Source organism: Solanum verrucosum, unplaced genomic scaffold, assembly GCF_900185275.1.
Source record: "Solanum verrucosum unplaced genomic scaffold, falcon-dt-bn FXZP01000252.1, whole genome shotgun sequence".
Taxonomy (NCBI): domain Eukaryota; kingdom Viridiplantae; phylum Streptophyta; class Magnoliopsida; order Solanales; family Solanaceae; genus Solanum; species Solanum verrucosum.
The window spans coordinates 3,431,213-3,444,743 of record NW_026019988.1 but is presented as its reverse complement, the minus strand read 5'-3'; the positions used below and the strand labels follow the sequence as shown (position 1 = coordinate 3,444,743).

General features: G+C 34.7%; 3 protein-coding genes across 5 annotated transcripts in view; all 3 read right to left on the bottom strand.

Annotated features, from left to right (window-relative positions):
- Positions 1-824: 824 nt before the first annotated feature.
- Positions 825-13,531, bottom strand: part of LOC125819017 (ras-related protein Rab11D) — a 138,836-nt gene continuing 126,129 nt past the window's right edge. For 2 of the 3 annotated variants that reach the window (XM_049498529.1, XM_049498530.1), the window contains exons 2-3: positions 6,300-6,562; positions 825-1,489 (exon numbers count right to left, since the gene is read on the bottom strand). In XM_049498529.1, the coding sequence (XP_049354486.1) occupies positions 1,048-1,489; positions 6,300-6,526 (669 nt within the window). In that variant the 5' untranslated portion in view covers positions 6,527-6,562 and the 3' untranslated portion in view covers positions 825-1,047. Of the gene's footprint in view, positions 1,490-6,299; positions 6,620-13,531 lie in introns of those variants that run through there. The other variant, XM_049498528.1, reaches the window with a different exon arrangement.
- Positions 9,850-11,529, bottom strand: LOC125818887 (receptor kinase-like protein Xa21). Its single transcript, XM_049498399.1, has 2 exons — positions 10,371-11,529; positions 9,850-10,196 (listed from the first exon to the last, which is right to left on the bottom strand). The coding sequence occupies exons 1-2, from the start codon at positions 11,527-11,529 to the stop codon at positions 9,850-9,852; spliced, it is 1,506 nt and encodes a 501-aa protein (XP_049354356.1).
- LOC125818886 (LRR receptor-like serine/threonine-protein kinase EFR) lies at positions 11,607-13,410 on the bottom strand. The gene is made up of 2 exons (XM_049498397.1): positions 11,683-13,410; positions 11,607-11,615 (listed from the first exon to the last, which is right to left on the bottom strand). The coding sequence occupies exons 1-2, from the start codon at positions 13,408-13,410 to the stop codon at positions 11,607-11,609; spliced, it is 1,737 nt and encodes a 578-aa protein (XP_049354354.1).

Genomic DNA, 13,531 nt, shown 5'->3' with positions numbered 1-13,531 from the left:
GATTTGAAATATTGAACTACAAAAACATTGCTAAAATATTGACAAATGATTATGCCTTTAACAAGCTCAACCTTGAAAAAAAAAGGTGGTAGGCCGACGTTGAACGCTTCAACTTGGCCACTGAAGAAGGCGATGCCTGGCCACAGGTTTCATCATTCTTTATTTTAGCTCGGTACAGAGGAAAGAGGGAGCAACTTAACCCACCCAGTCCTGCCTTTAGGAAGGAATGCAGGAAAGGAAAGAGCAGTCTCAATTTCACTACAGGATTTGCGAATGAATGCTGGGCTGGGCCAGTCGCTTCCGGCCTGTCTTGTAGTCGTAGTCTTTTAGCTTATGTAGTCGTCAGCCTTCCTACACGCATGCGTCCGCCAGAATGCCTCCTTGGTTCGGGACATAAAAGTTAAAATACTTATTTTGGAGAGTTAAAAGAATTCAACAAAACTTTTTAGCCTTTTCCGGAAAAAAAAGTGTTACTGAGTAGCAACAAAATTAGTTTTTTATAGTCGAAAAAACAACCTCTCCCAAAAGCACTTTCCGAAAGCTTCGACAAACACAAATTATTGCTCGTAATATCGCCAAAAATAGTTACTTTCGAAGAACACTCGTAACAAAAAAAATACTACTCTTCAAAATAAGTATAGTTCTCTCAAAATTTACTTTCCCAAAAAACACTTGGACAACAAACACTCTTCTAAATAAATATATTTCTTGAAGTTTGACCAAATAGACTGCTAAGGGTCAAAGTCACATTTTGCTCCTCATCATATTTTTTTCGGCCTTGAGAATTCAAACCACACATTTAGATCAATTGCAACCCAAGAAAATTGAATATGAAGCTAACAACAAACATATTATAAAACTTGTAAAAGCACATATACTCTGCTGCTGTTGTCCTCAGTCCTCAGTCCTCACATAGAACAATCTAAAAATGAATTTACAACCAAATACATGAGATTTTCAAGAATAACTCTCACTGAAACTATGAAGCTTTAATACTCATAGAAATTTTCACCTGAAAAAGTAAAAGAAACGTCGACTCCTGATATTTCAAGATCTACAACATGCTCTCTTTTCTGGGATGACTTGTGCAGGACCAGGTACAAGAATCTTCTTCCCAGATAAAGATGCAGGATTCCCATTGGGGGGATTATCATCTGCAGCAAGATTCTTCTTGTTTACGATGTTGAAGATCTCTGTCAACACAGTCGAGAATGCATCCTCCACGTTTGTCGCTTCCATTGCAGAAGTCTCTAAGAAAAATAATCCTTCCTTCTGAGCAAATTCCTTAGCATCCTCGGTAGGGACAGCTCGTTGATCTTTGAGATCAGTTTTGTTTCCGATCAGAATGATCACGATATTCCTATCGGCATGTGCGCGCAACTCTTCCAGCCAACGGGGTATGTGATCAAATGTTTGGCGTTTTGTTATGTCATAAACCAACATAGCTCCAACAGCTCCCCTGTAGTATGCGCTTGTGACAGCTCTATATCTGAAAATGACAAGGAAATGAGTAAATCAGTTACAAAATTGTTAAGTTTCTCCTCCACTTATCGAGTCTAAAAGCAGTCCTGACAAGGAAAAGCGTTAAATGTGGGAATCAAGTTAATCAAATCCCTATTGTGATATCACTTATCAGTGCGACGCGAACATCAACACTTGGTAATAAGTATTTATAAGAGCTGGTGAGAACCCAGAAGGGCATACTTGATTACTAAACTCTAATAGACCACTTGGCAGTGCACTTGTATAATAGTAATTGGATAGTAGCATAGATGTCTCTTTCGAATAAATATGGCGTCTATAACAGGCATACATAATACATTGCACATTAATAAAAGTAGGAAGAAACTAGTAACCAGGAAAGTCACATTTAATCACAATCTCAACTGGTATTGATATTTTAGAACGTTACCATTCATTTCCCTACAATATTGACCAACTCCAATTTGAAGAAGCGTCTCAATGTGCCTATTCTCCCAAAACTTGGGGTACTATAACAATAGAGGAACCTGTCATATAGGGGTGATTTTTAAGAAGACTGAACAAAAAGAAGAAGATGGATGCTGGCAAGGAAAACTGATGACTCCTCTAAAGTTAGACTTGACAATGTGGCTACTAGCGTGAACTCATAATGTGGATACTGATGCCAATCCCGCCAATCCCTAGACATAACTTGGTGCAAGGGACAGGCGCACCACCAAATCAAAGATTCAAGCCACACAAGTGAGCCTGTACTGATAAATCTGGAAATGAGGTTTTCATCTTTGTATTTCATTTTGAAATGAAGCTGTTGGTCTGGAACAATTTGATGACTAATAGGACACGCTAAGTGCAAGAACTTGAGCAGTGCCAAGTTCAACTTAACACCAAGGTCTTTTGATGAAATACACGAGAGTGTTGTAGAAACGAGTTAAAAGAAGGAGAAGACCAAGGATAGGCATGGAGGGCCAATATCCTTTTCAACAGATAGATGACGATACAATACTAGCAAAGTAATTGAAGATGGCGTTGGGCCAATACCGGAGATCCCGGTGACGACAAAAAATGGTAATAGACTTTCGTTCAAAACTGGGTGGCCAGCAGACATCTTTAGAAGCTTTCCGGTTAACCATATCCTCTAGGATTGCAATGGTCATGACACCAACAAGTTTATCTTTTTGATATTGAGGGAGAACCAAAATTTTGGGAATGTGTAAAATTGTTTCTGAGAGCAATGTCTCAACCCTTTTGCATCTATATCCCTGTTTTATTCCAATGACTTCTAATCCCGTTGACTGTGGGATAAGATCAGAAAAATTGGGGCCTATTTTATGGATAAAATCTAATTTATGTTGCACCAGTTAAGTAGTTGCCTAGTACTAATCAAGACAAAAGGAGCAGATAAACCTATAAGCTTTCTTGTCCAACAATATGATACTTGAACAATAATAGCTCACAGTTATTTACAAATTCAGTAATATACATTTCTCGATAGGTAGCTTTACAAAGGTTGAGTTACAAAAAGACAGAAAAATTTCACATTATAGTGAAGAGAAAAACAATAGTAATTAGAGTGGATTAAGAGCTATCTGGTTACCATCAAACTGGATGGAAACAAAAAACAACAAAGGCAATCTATCAACCTAATCTACATATCCATGACAGATACCTTTTGTATTTTTTTTTTTGATGACAAGGGAAATCGCAGCCGCTACCCTTTGGGTGCGCACAAGGTAAAACCCCCGCTCCTATGCAATAGCTCGCAAACCACATAGGAGAGGTAACCCGCACTAGGCAAGCCCGGTGCGACGAGCTCGACCCAGAAGGCAAACCCCTTGCTTTCGCTGGCAAGGGGTTTCGAACTTGAGACCTCCAACATGGAAGTTCCAAGCCCAAACCACTGGGCCACCCCGAAGTAAATCAAACAATTGCTAGACAAGAGAACACATTTGGCAAACAAAGAGCATCGAGTAGAAGGACCCCACCAGCATAAGGAAAGGGTTCATGCACGACTGCCTGGGTTGCTTGAGAAACCAGATATAACAGATCCAACCACACATAAAGCAAGTGGGTAATGCAAATAAAAAGAAGTTGGCTCTACAAGTGTTGAAATTCAACTATCAATACCATCCTTCTTACCAAATAACCCGTAGAAAATTATATATTTATGTCCTTTAGTAGTCAAAAGAAAGTTGTAATTTTTATGAGTATCATCTATAATGCATAGACGAGTGAGTCTTAAATTTTGAAGTTTGACTAACTATTTGCTTTAGTTCACTTTTTCTCATTGACTTGAGTGTGAGTTTAGAAGACGCATGTTGACATCCAATTTTGTCTCATGCTTCTTCCAACTTATTTGTTTGCACTTCTAACACCTTTCATAACAGAAGAATACTTATTCTTTTATTCTATTACAATTAAGGGCTTTTAATATCATCGTTATATATATTACTAATATGATCATCCTTCATTATGCAACCATCATCATCACTTCAAAATATTACTCTCTCCATTTCAATTTATTTGTCTTACTTTTTTTTAATTTGTTCCAAAAAGAATTTCAATTTATTTGCCTTGCTTTTCTTTTAATCCGTCTAAAAAAGAAAGTATTTTTTCTTTTTTGACAACTCTTTAATTTTAACTTTCCACCTAATATGTTTAATACCACTAGATAAAAGGACATTTTTGTACTTTCTACATATTTTTAGTTTAGGTATAGAAGATTCAAAAGTCTTCTTTACTTCCTTAGTTTCTTAAATTCCATGGCAAGTCAAAACCAATTGAAACGAAGGGAGTATTATTATTCTCATTTTAATATTATCATTAACAGTCATTTTTTAACATTTTAATTTATTTTCTTTCTGAAAAATGCATCACATTTTTTTTATTCAATTAACAATAACATTTCTTAATTTTGTACATTTTATCTATATATATATACATTTTATCTAGGTTTAGTTATAGCCCTTTATTTTTTATCCAACAACTAGAGCTCTTCCATTTTTAAGACCCCTATAATATTATTATCCAACAACAATGACAATGATTAAAGGAAAGTTGTATCTATCCTACTGTTTATAATTCCTATATCATTCTCATTTACTAAGTTGCTCGGACTCTTCACTTTTGGTGCCGCACTCGTGTCGACACGACATGGGTGTGGGTGTGGGATCCAGGTCCAATTTGGTAAACCGATTTTGGGTACTTTGACCAAAATCAATGGGAATAGTCAGGACAATTTTAATGATTTCTGTAATCTATACAAAAACTAAGGTAAAATTGAAGAAAATGGAATACCTTTTATATAGAAACTTTTATGTCACTCTTTTTCTTTAATCTCATTCCAAGATTCTCCTCAAGTTCTCCTAATAATATCACATAATTAGGTTTTACAACTCTATTTTTAGATATTTTAATTATTTTTAGGCAAATCCCCACACCCATATCCATACATGGATCCATATCCCCGAATCTTGAAAATTAGATCATGAAGGATCCGACATTTGGATCCACACCCGTATCGAACACCCGCACCCGAGTTCGAGTAACTCCTTCTCCCCTTTGTAAATTATGAAGCTTCTGTATGTCTTCATTCATAAGTTTTCACGTCTTTGCATTTACCAAGATGGAAACGAAACATTAGAGAATATACATGTTCACTTATTTACTTGTAGAGAAGAGTTACACATAGAAACCACAACAAGAGGAAAGGAACTATCAAGGAGGAAGAAGATCAAGAAATTGCTTTTAAAAGTAAACAAGTACATGGAATCTTTACATTTATTAAGAATCGTTTGGTGTGAGGTATAAGGAATAATAATTCTAGGGATAATATGCAGGACTATTTTATCCTGCGTTATAAGGAATAATAATCCTAGGGATAATATGCAGGACCAGTCCTGGGATTATTTATCCCACACTTTATACCTTAGTAATGGGATAAGTTATCCCATATACATGATAGAATAACTTATCCTTAGAAGAGTTGGCATATGCACAGGGGGTCTGAATTATCCGTGTGACCATGTGGCCTTCTCACTTAAGTTGTCCGCTCAAGAACCCTGAGTCTAGTAAACATACAAAGACCTAAGATAGAGTTGTGCCTCCACTTCAAAGATTTTCCAACCCACCTTAAGTATATTCATGCATATGACTTAATTTGAAGTGGGTTCAATCGAAACCCTTTCATCAAAAAATTGCACTATGCCAAGCAAAAGGGTAATAGTTGAAATTTTTAAAGATATTTAACTTAGAATCCCCTGAAATCAGGGGATTTTCTAGTGAAGTTGGCAAAGGGAGATCAAATTTTGCTTAAGGTCACAAGTGCTCAAATCCTAGGAGTGACTATCCTTCACTTCTTTTAACCCCTTGTCAAAATTCCTCGCTCATCACTCTATCATAATCAAAATCATGCCCAAAAGTTTGATCGTTTACTCCTAATCCCACATTCTTTTTGGTGGGAGGAGCAGTAGTAGTACAAATGATTCAAGTTATATACACAGTATTATGATTTTTTTAACATCATCATCATAATTTGACCTAATATAACAATTTACATACCATTTATTCTAGGTTACCAATCAAATACTATTGATTCACCCTGTGCACACCCAAAGGGTAGTGTTTGTGGTTTCCTTCGTCATAAAAAAAATATATTCATTTCATTGAACTTAAAACTCACCCAAAACGAGACGAAATGGAATCTAAACCTCACCAACAAAGTAAAAGTTCAGCTACTCAACCAACTGAGCTACTAAGATTCCTCGAGTTTGCAATAACACAACAAGAATCAAAGTGTCAAAAAAAGAAAGAATTAATACCGTTCTTGACCAGCAGTATCCCAGATCTGAGCTTTAACAGACTTGTGCTGTATCACAAGGGTTCGTGTCTGGAATTCAACCCCAATTGTTGCTTTAGAATCGAGGCTAAATTCGTTACGAGCAAATCGAGCTAGTATCTGTGACTTTCCTACAGCTGAATCACCGATTAACACCACTTTGAACACATAATCTATCTTCTGGCTCGAATCCCCATAACCACTCGCCATTGATTTCTCTGTAAAATCAGCAGCTGAAAATGGAAGAGAGATCGGGGGTGGAAACAGAGGAGACGTAGATCTTTGCTTTGTCTTGATGGACCCCTGTCTTTATTCTTTTCCTTTTTCAATTTATTATTTCAAAAAGAGTAAAATAATAAAATTATTAACCCGAGGGTCAACAACATATCTAAAGTATTTTTAACTATTTTGAGTTTCATATTTAAACTACCATAACGTGTGTGAGTTTCAAAATGTGAGTACTAACTAATTATTTATCAAAATACATCTCAACTATTGGATGTGTGAATTTCTGACCTAATATATCATCACTGTTCGGTTAACAAAAGAGAACAATTGATAGTTAATGTGTATTTATATATATATAATTGATGATAATTCAAGTAGAAAATTTGCATACCTGATAGTTCAGCTATGAACGTTAAAATAAAATAATACTTTAGGTGTGATTTTGACTCTTCACTCTTTTTTATTCAAAAATAATATTAGAGATCGGTAGAATTAGTCGAGGGACCTGAAAAGCAATGGTTACCTCTATGGCGAAAGTTAGCGGTTCAAGTTTGCTTATCTCCAATTCGTGAACTTAATCGATACAACACATTAAAACACCCTTGTTGATGATATTTTACTCCAACAACATGTAGCGTTCCTCAAACATCTGATATTCTTTAACCCTTCCCCCTCTTATTAACACTACAAAATATTTTTGTTTACTATGATTAATTACCGGATATGTAAACAATGATTTAAATTTAAATACATGAAAACCTTATAAGCATCATTATTTTACAAGTTTCATACCTAAATTATTTGATGTTCATAGAATTCCTACTCTACGGTCTACATTGTTTCTAATCTATCTCTTTCGATTTCTTTTCTTTTATCTCTAGCAATTTCTTTTCTATTTATGAAGGAAATAAGAAATGAGGTGGAAAAGACATTTCCATACTTGTTTTGATTTATTCAAGCGTTCAAATCATAGTTATTAAACAAAATAAAATACATACGAAACCACTCAATATATGAAATTACAACATGAGGGAATGTAACACATCTATAAATAATGGACCAAGAACACATCTTTAATAACATAAATTGCTATTCACACATATTAACAACTAGTGAACATAGTTGCGCTTCGCGCGATCATCAAAATATTAGTGAGTAGATATATATATTTTCATAAATTTAGTTTTTATAAAAAATAAAATTATCTATATATATTTTATTTTTTTAGATTACATTTACAAATATGAATATTTTTATTGAATTTTCATTAGTTAATTGGTTGATCTCTTTAATAAATCCAGGTGCCATTTTTTTCCGTATACAATTAATTGAAATTAATTAAAATATAGCACAATAATGGGTTAAAAGGAAAATATCAGTGGATAGTGCCTTCGTTTTTTTAAAAAAAATGATAATCTTCACATACATTTCTTTTTTTACCCTAAAATAAAATCAAAACTTTTGAAAAGTAGAATTCAAAAACTAAAAACTCACCTTTTTTTTTTTACATTTAAACAATCTTGATATTTCTCCGAAATGTTAAATAAATGATTTGCATTTTAACTTCATGTAACGCATAGCAAAAAACACAAACCAATTTATTATCAACATAAGCCAACATCTAACATGGCCTTGATAAATTTAAAAAAACATTACAAAATATCTTACAAAATCTAAAGAAATTAACTTAAACTTCAAGTTATAGCATTTACCATAATATGCAATAAATATAGAAAAATGCGAGAACAATATAAATTTAGATGAATTCAAAAAGTGAAAAATAAGTGCAATCGCATACTCCTAAGTTAATTTTTTTTTAGATGAAATTAAGAAAAGTAGTCAATAAATTGTCATGAAATCTTGAACCACTATAATAAGAAAGTGAAAATTATGTGCAATCAAATTAATTGTTTTAGAAGGACTTTGGAAAGTATACAATAATATTATATTGTCATGAAATCTTGAATCACTATAATAAAAAAGTGTTGAGTACAACACTTTTTTTGTAAAATTCTCGTGGCCACCAACTCTGTGTGAATGACAATATTAAGATTAGTAACTTCAAAAGAAAAATAAATAATTTTCAATGTGCATAAAGTATGCATATCGTACACTATCCTAAGATAATAAACAACATCACAATGAAACAAAACGTATCATTACTTTCTATTTTTTTTTAATAAAACCTCAATGTGTATTTGACAAGAATAATAGAAAGACAACTCCCATGCTGATAAGAAAATGGTCAATCTGGTAGAGCATTGACGTCTTGAGCTAGTCAATGAAATATTTTAAATAATTTAGAAAGCTTTTACAAGTATAAAAAGTTACCATGAAATATCATACCTTCTTAATTATGATAGATCAACTATAAGGTGTCCGCTTACATGTGCAATTAGCTATCCATTTATGATTGCAACAAAATCTCATATAATCAAATTTGATATTCTATAAAGGTGAGATGTAAGAAAATCATCTACAAATCATAGAGTAAACGCTTGAAACTAATAGATCGTTTTTTTTTCTATTCATTGACTTGATTATGTTACACATTAATTTAAAATAAGATAAAAATTAAAAATAAATGTCAAAAATTTGAAAAAAAGAAGATAAATGTTATTGTTGGCTTTAGAGACATGCCACATCAGCAGCTTCATGTTTCTCCTTTATATAAATAATATAGATTTCTTAGGGAGTGTTTTCACTTCACTTGGACCTCCTTCAACCTATATAAAGTTTTTGAAGCTTATACACCTTGTCTTCACTTCAACTTTCGGATTGAGCTACATAAATCTCTTCTTTACTTGCACTTTCATTTTTAGTACTTGATAATCGTCAGTATATGTTAAGCTTATACTTTGACTGATACTGAAAAATAGGGCAATCAAAGTTAAGTTTGAGTTTAAATTATGTGTACTTGCGGTGTAAAAGCTATTGGATAATTAGGATCCGGTTTTTCATTCACCTGCAAAACTCACCAAGTCCAACTAAGCATTCCATTTATTAAATAGTTGAATATATTAATCGGAAGAAGCTAATGAATCAAAAATATGAAGTAGAGGCAAACAGAAAGAAAATTAGTGCAGCTAAACACTTTCATAATATTTCTTAATTTTATTCAAGCATTCAAAACATATTAAAGACTACTCAAATCTTAAATCACAAAAGGAGGGAAATGCAACACTCTGAAGTACAAACAGTACATGTCTACAGGTAGAACACACGACGACTATATTCAACAAACAAGTAAACAAAAAGCAACATGTTAACTTGCAGCACAGAAAGAACACCACCGAAAGAGATTTCTATGTTTCCAGAAATGTGTTGTTGATTTTGTTAAGCCTTTTGACTACTTCTTTCATGGTTATTCTTGATTCTGGCATTTCCTTTGTGCAGTCTAAAGCCAATTCTATCATGGACGCGATGCAGATTTCACTTTTGGAAGTGATCTGTTCTTCTGCGGAAAAAATATTGGCATCCACAACGTCCATCATAGTCCCTGAAAATAATTGTGTTATCCATTTCCTCAAGTCAAGATCTCCATGGAATATCTCTTCATCTGTTGGCCTTCTTTTGGTCAAAACCTCCATCAACATGATGCCATAACTATAAACATCACCACTAGTGGACACTATTCCCTCTGAGCCATATTCTTAAACAAATGAAAATGAAAAAGAATTACTCATTTGAATATAACAATAGTGTGCGTACTAACAAAGACATGCTTTTTATTTAGTTCTAGTATTTGCAAGGGCTTGATATAGATAAGAAAAAAAATCAAATAGAAAGGTTATTATATAAGTGAGAAAGAAACAAAGTAGTATACCTGGTGCCATGTATCCAAGAGTGCCCAATGTCTCGGTATGTGCCATGGACTTACTTATGGCTAAAATTTTAGAGATGCCAAAATCACCAACATGAGCCACCATATCTTCATCCAAAAGAACGTTGGCTGGCTTTAAGTCGCAATGAACTATTGGAGTGACATGACCATGCTGTAGATATTCAATTGCCATTGCCACGTCAAGCATTATGGTGATTCTTTGATGAAGATTCAAGTGGCAATCTTCTCTGTACAACCAATTCTCAAGACTCCCGTTGGGCATATATCGCAGAACAAAGGCTCTTATATAGTCACTAGAACAAGTAGTAATCACTGGAACAAGATTTCTGTGCCTAACATTTCTCATCACTTCGCATTCAGTATCAAACCTCTTGCATACTTGCTCATTTTCCAAATCCAGAACCTTAATGGCCACAGCAGTTCCACCAAACAATGTGCCTTTGTACACAGAGCCAGAGCTTCCCTCACCAATTAAATTGGATTCATCAAAATTATTTGTTGCTCTTTGAATCTCGTGATAAGAAACTAATTGATGAGTCCCGATCTCTTGTACCTTTTCAACATCTTTGGACTTTCCTTTCTTCTGTCGTTTCACTATCCAAATTGAAACCAACAAGAATATCAGAAAGGATGCAATAACCACTGGAGTAACAATTTTTAGCAGAACCTCCTTAAGCTTTGATTGTTTTCCAGGATTATTGCTAGCACAAGCAGGAATCTCCAATATGTGCATTCCACATAGACCTTTGTTCCCAAGAAATGATTGCAGAGTGGAATTTGCAAACACGCCACCACTCGGTATTTCACCTTCTAAATCATTAAATGAAACATTAATGTTTTTAAGGTATGAAAGTTTTTCCAAAGACTTAGGAATAATACCTGACAAGGAATTTAAAGACAAATTCAAGATTTCCAAGCTTATCAAGTTGGCAAAGAATAATGGAATTTGGCCAAAAAATGAATTGTTTGATAGGTCAAGATACTGCAGGGTTAGGAGTTCTCCCAATCTGGTTGGTATCATGCCTGAAAAGTGGTTACCGGAAAGATTTAGAGCTACAATGGCTTTCAGTCCTCCAATATCTGTTGGAACTTCTCCCTCTATTGAATTTTGTGACATGTCTAGATAGAGAAGACCACTCATTTTCCAAAGGAGCAACGGAAATTTTGATGAAAATTTATTAGAACCCAAATAAAGCATTTGTAGCATGCTAAGATTTCCTAAGCATTCTGGAATTAATCCAGAGAGATCATTAACTTGCAGAAATAATAGAACCAAATTAGATAAATGGCATACCGCCTCTGGAATATGTCCCTGCAATTTATTGTTAGTCAGATCCAGCCCTTGGAGTAGTTTAAGCTTACCAATCTCAGGAGGAATACTCCCTGTCAAGTTGTTTCCTTCAATAACTAGGGTTGTAAGTCCACTCATGTTGCCTATGCTTGTGGGGATGAGACCATTGATGTGTGCATATGCTATATAAAAGTTTTGAATATTAGATGAAAGATTCCCAATAGAATCTGGCAGAACGCCATTCAACGGATTGTTACCCACTTGTAGATATTTCAACATCCTACAGTCCGCCAAAGAATTGAGGAATAACAACTCACGCTCTCTTGGTTCATTGGTAAGTTGATTAGTATGTAGGAACAGTACTCGCAGCTCACGAAGATTTCCTAAATTAGTAGGAATAGCGCCTGTGAGAAAGTTCTGTGCTAGATCCAGTATCTCAAGCTTGGAAGCATTTGTTATGAACAATGGAATTTCCCCTTCCAGCTGATTGGCTCCCAAGTAAAATTCTTTAAGGTTCGGAAGATGCAGACCTGTAGTGGTTGGAATTCTCCCTGAGAGGTTATTGTAACTGAACATGACTATTTCCAAAGAAATGTTGAAAATAGCCTCTGGAATTTGACCAATGAGACAATAATTTTGGGCTAAGATTAATTTCCTCAAATTTGATAGCTTCCCTAATTCCGGAGGAATTTGCCCCACTATGTGATTGTTACTAATATGAAGAATATGCAGAGTGGAAATATTTCCCAATGAAGTAGGAATATTCCCTTTTATTGGATTATTGCCAATAGAGAACCCCTCAAGCTTAGATAAACAATCAATATTTCTGGGAATGTCTCCGGTTATGTTGTTGAAAGATAAAGACAACCATTTGAGCTCTTTGAGTTGGCATATGTTGGAAGGAATGCAACCAGAAATTTGGTTGTTAGATATACTTAAAAACTTCAGATTTGACACAATATTCCCTTGATCAAGCAAAAGAGGACCAGAAAGTCTATTGAATCGCAGATGTATGGAAAGTAGTGACGAGATATTAAACAGTGCTGCGGGAATGGAACCTGTTAATTGATTATCAGTCAAGTACAAGTCTGCAAGTTGGCTCAGATTACTGATCTCCTTTGGAATGTTGCCGCTGACTCTATTCCCAGACAAACTGAAGTTCATCATTTTTGTGGCATTTCCAACAGGAGGAGGGATCATACCTGTGAGGCTGTTGTTGGTGAGATCCAAGACTCTGAGTTCAGGGACATACCATGGCCCTTTCCACATTTCACCACCGAGTTCATTGAAAGCTAATGAAATTACTTGAACTCTCCGGTGTTGAAATAGACTTGCTGGTATACTTCTGTTGAGCTGATTGTTTTGAATATCAACCACTCGCAAGCGAGGCAAGTGACCAAGTCCATAAGGGATGCCACCACGGAAGCTGTTGTTCTCGAGATTGAGAACACTGAGGAAGGACAGATTGGCCAAAGACGGGGAAATTGTGCCTTGAAGTTGCAAATTAGGAAGAGCCAAGGCCACAACCCTTTGCCTTTTTGAACTACAAGTGACACCAAACCAAGAGCAAAAAGAAGTATTTTTGGTCCAATTATTGGCCAAAAAATGATTAGGACTTGTAATAAGATTTTTGAAAGCTAGTAGAGCTTGTTGATCAGTTTCATTTGAGGAAGCAACAGAGTAATATTGAATTACAAGTAGAAGAATCAGTAAGAAAATGTGCTTCTCCATTGGAAATAGAATGTTTGTACGTGTGGTATTTAAAAAGCTCATTGTTATATTTATAGCACCAAAAAAATAAAATGTTGAAAAGGATAGACTCTAATTTCCAAAATGTGAAAACAGATTCATA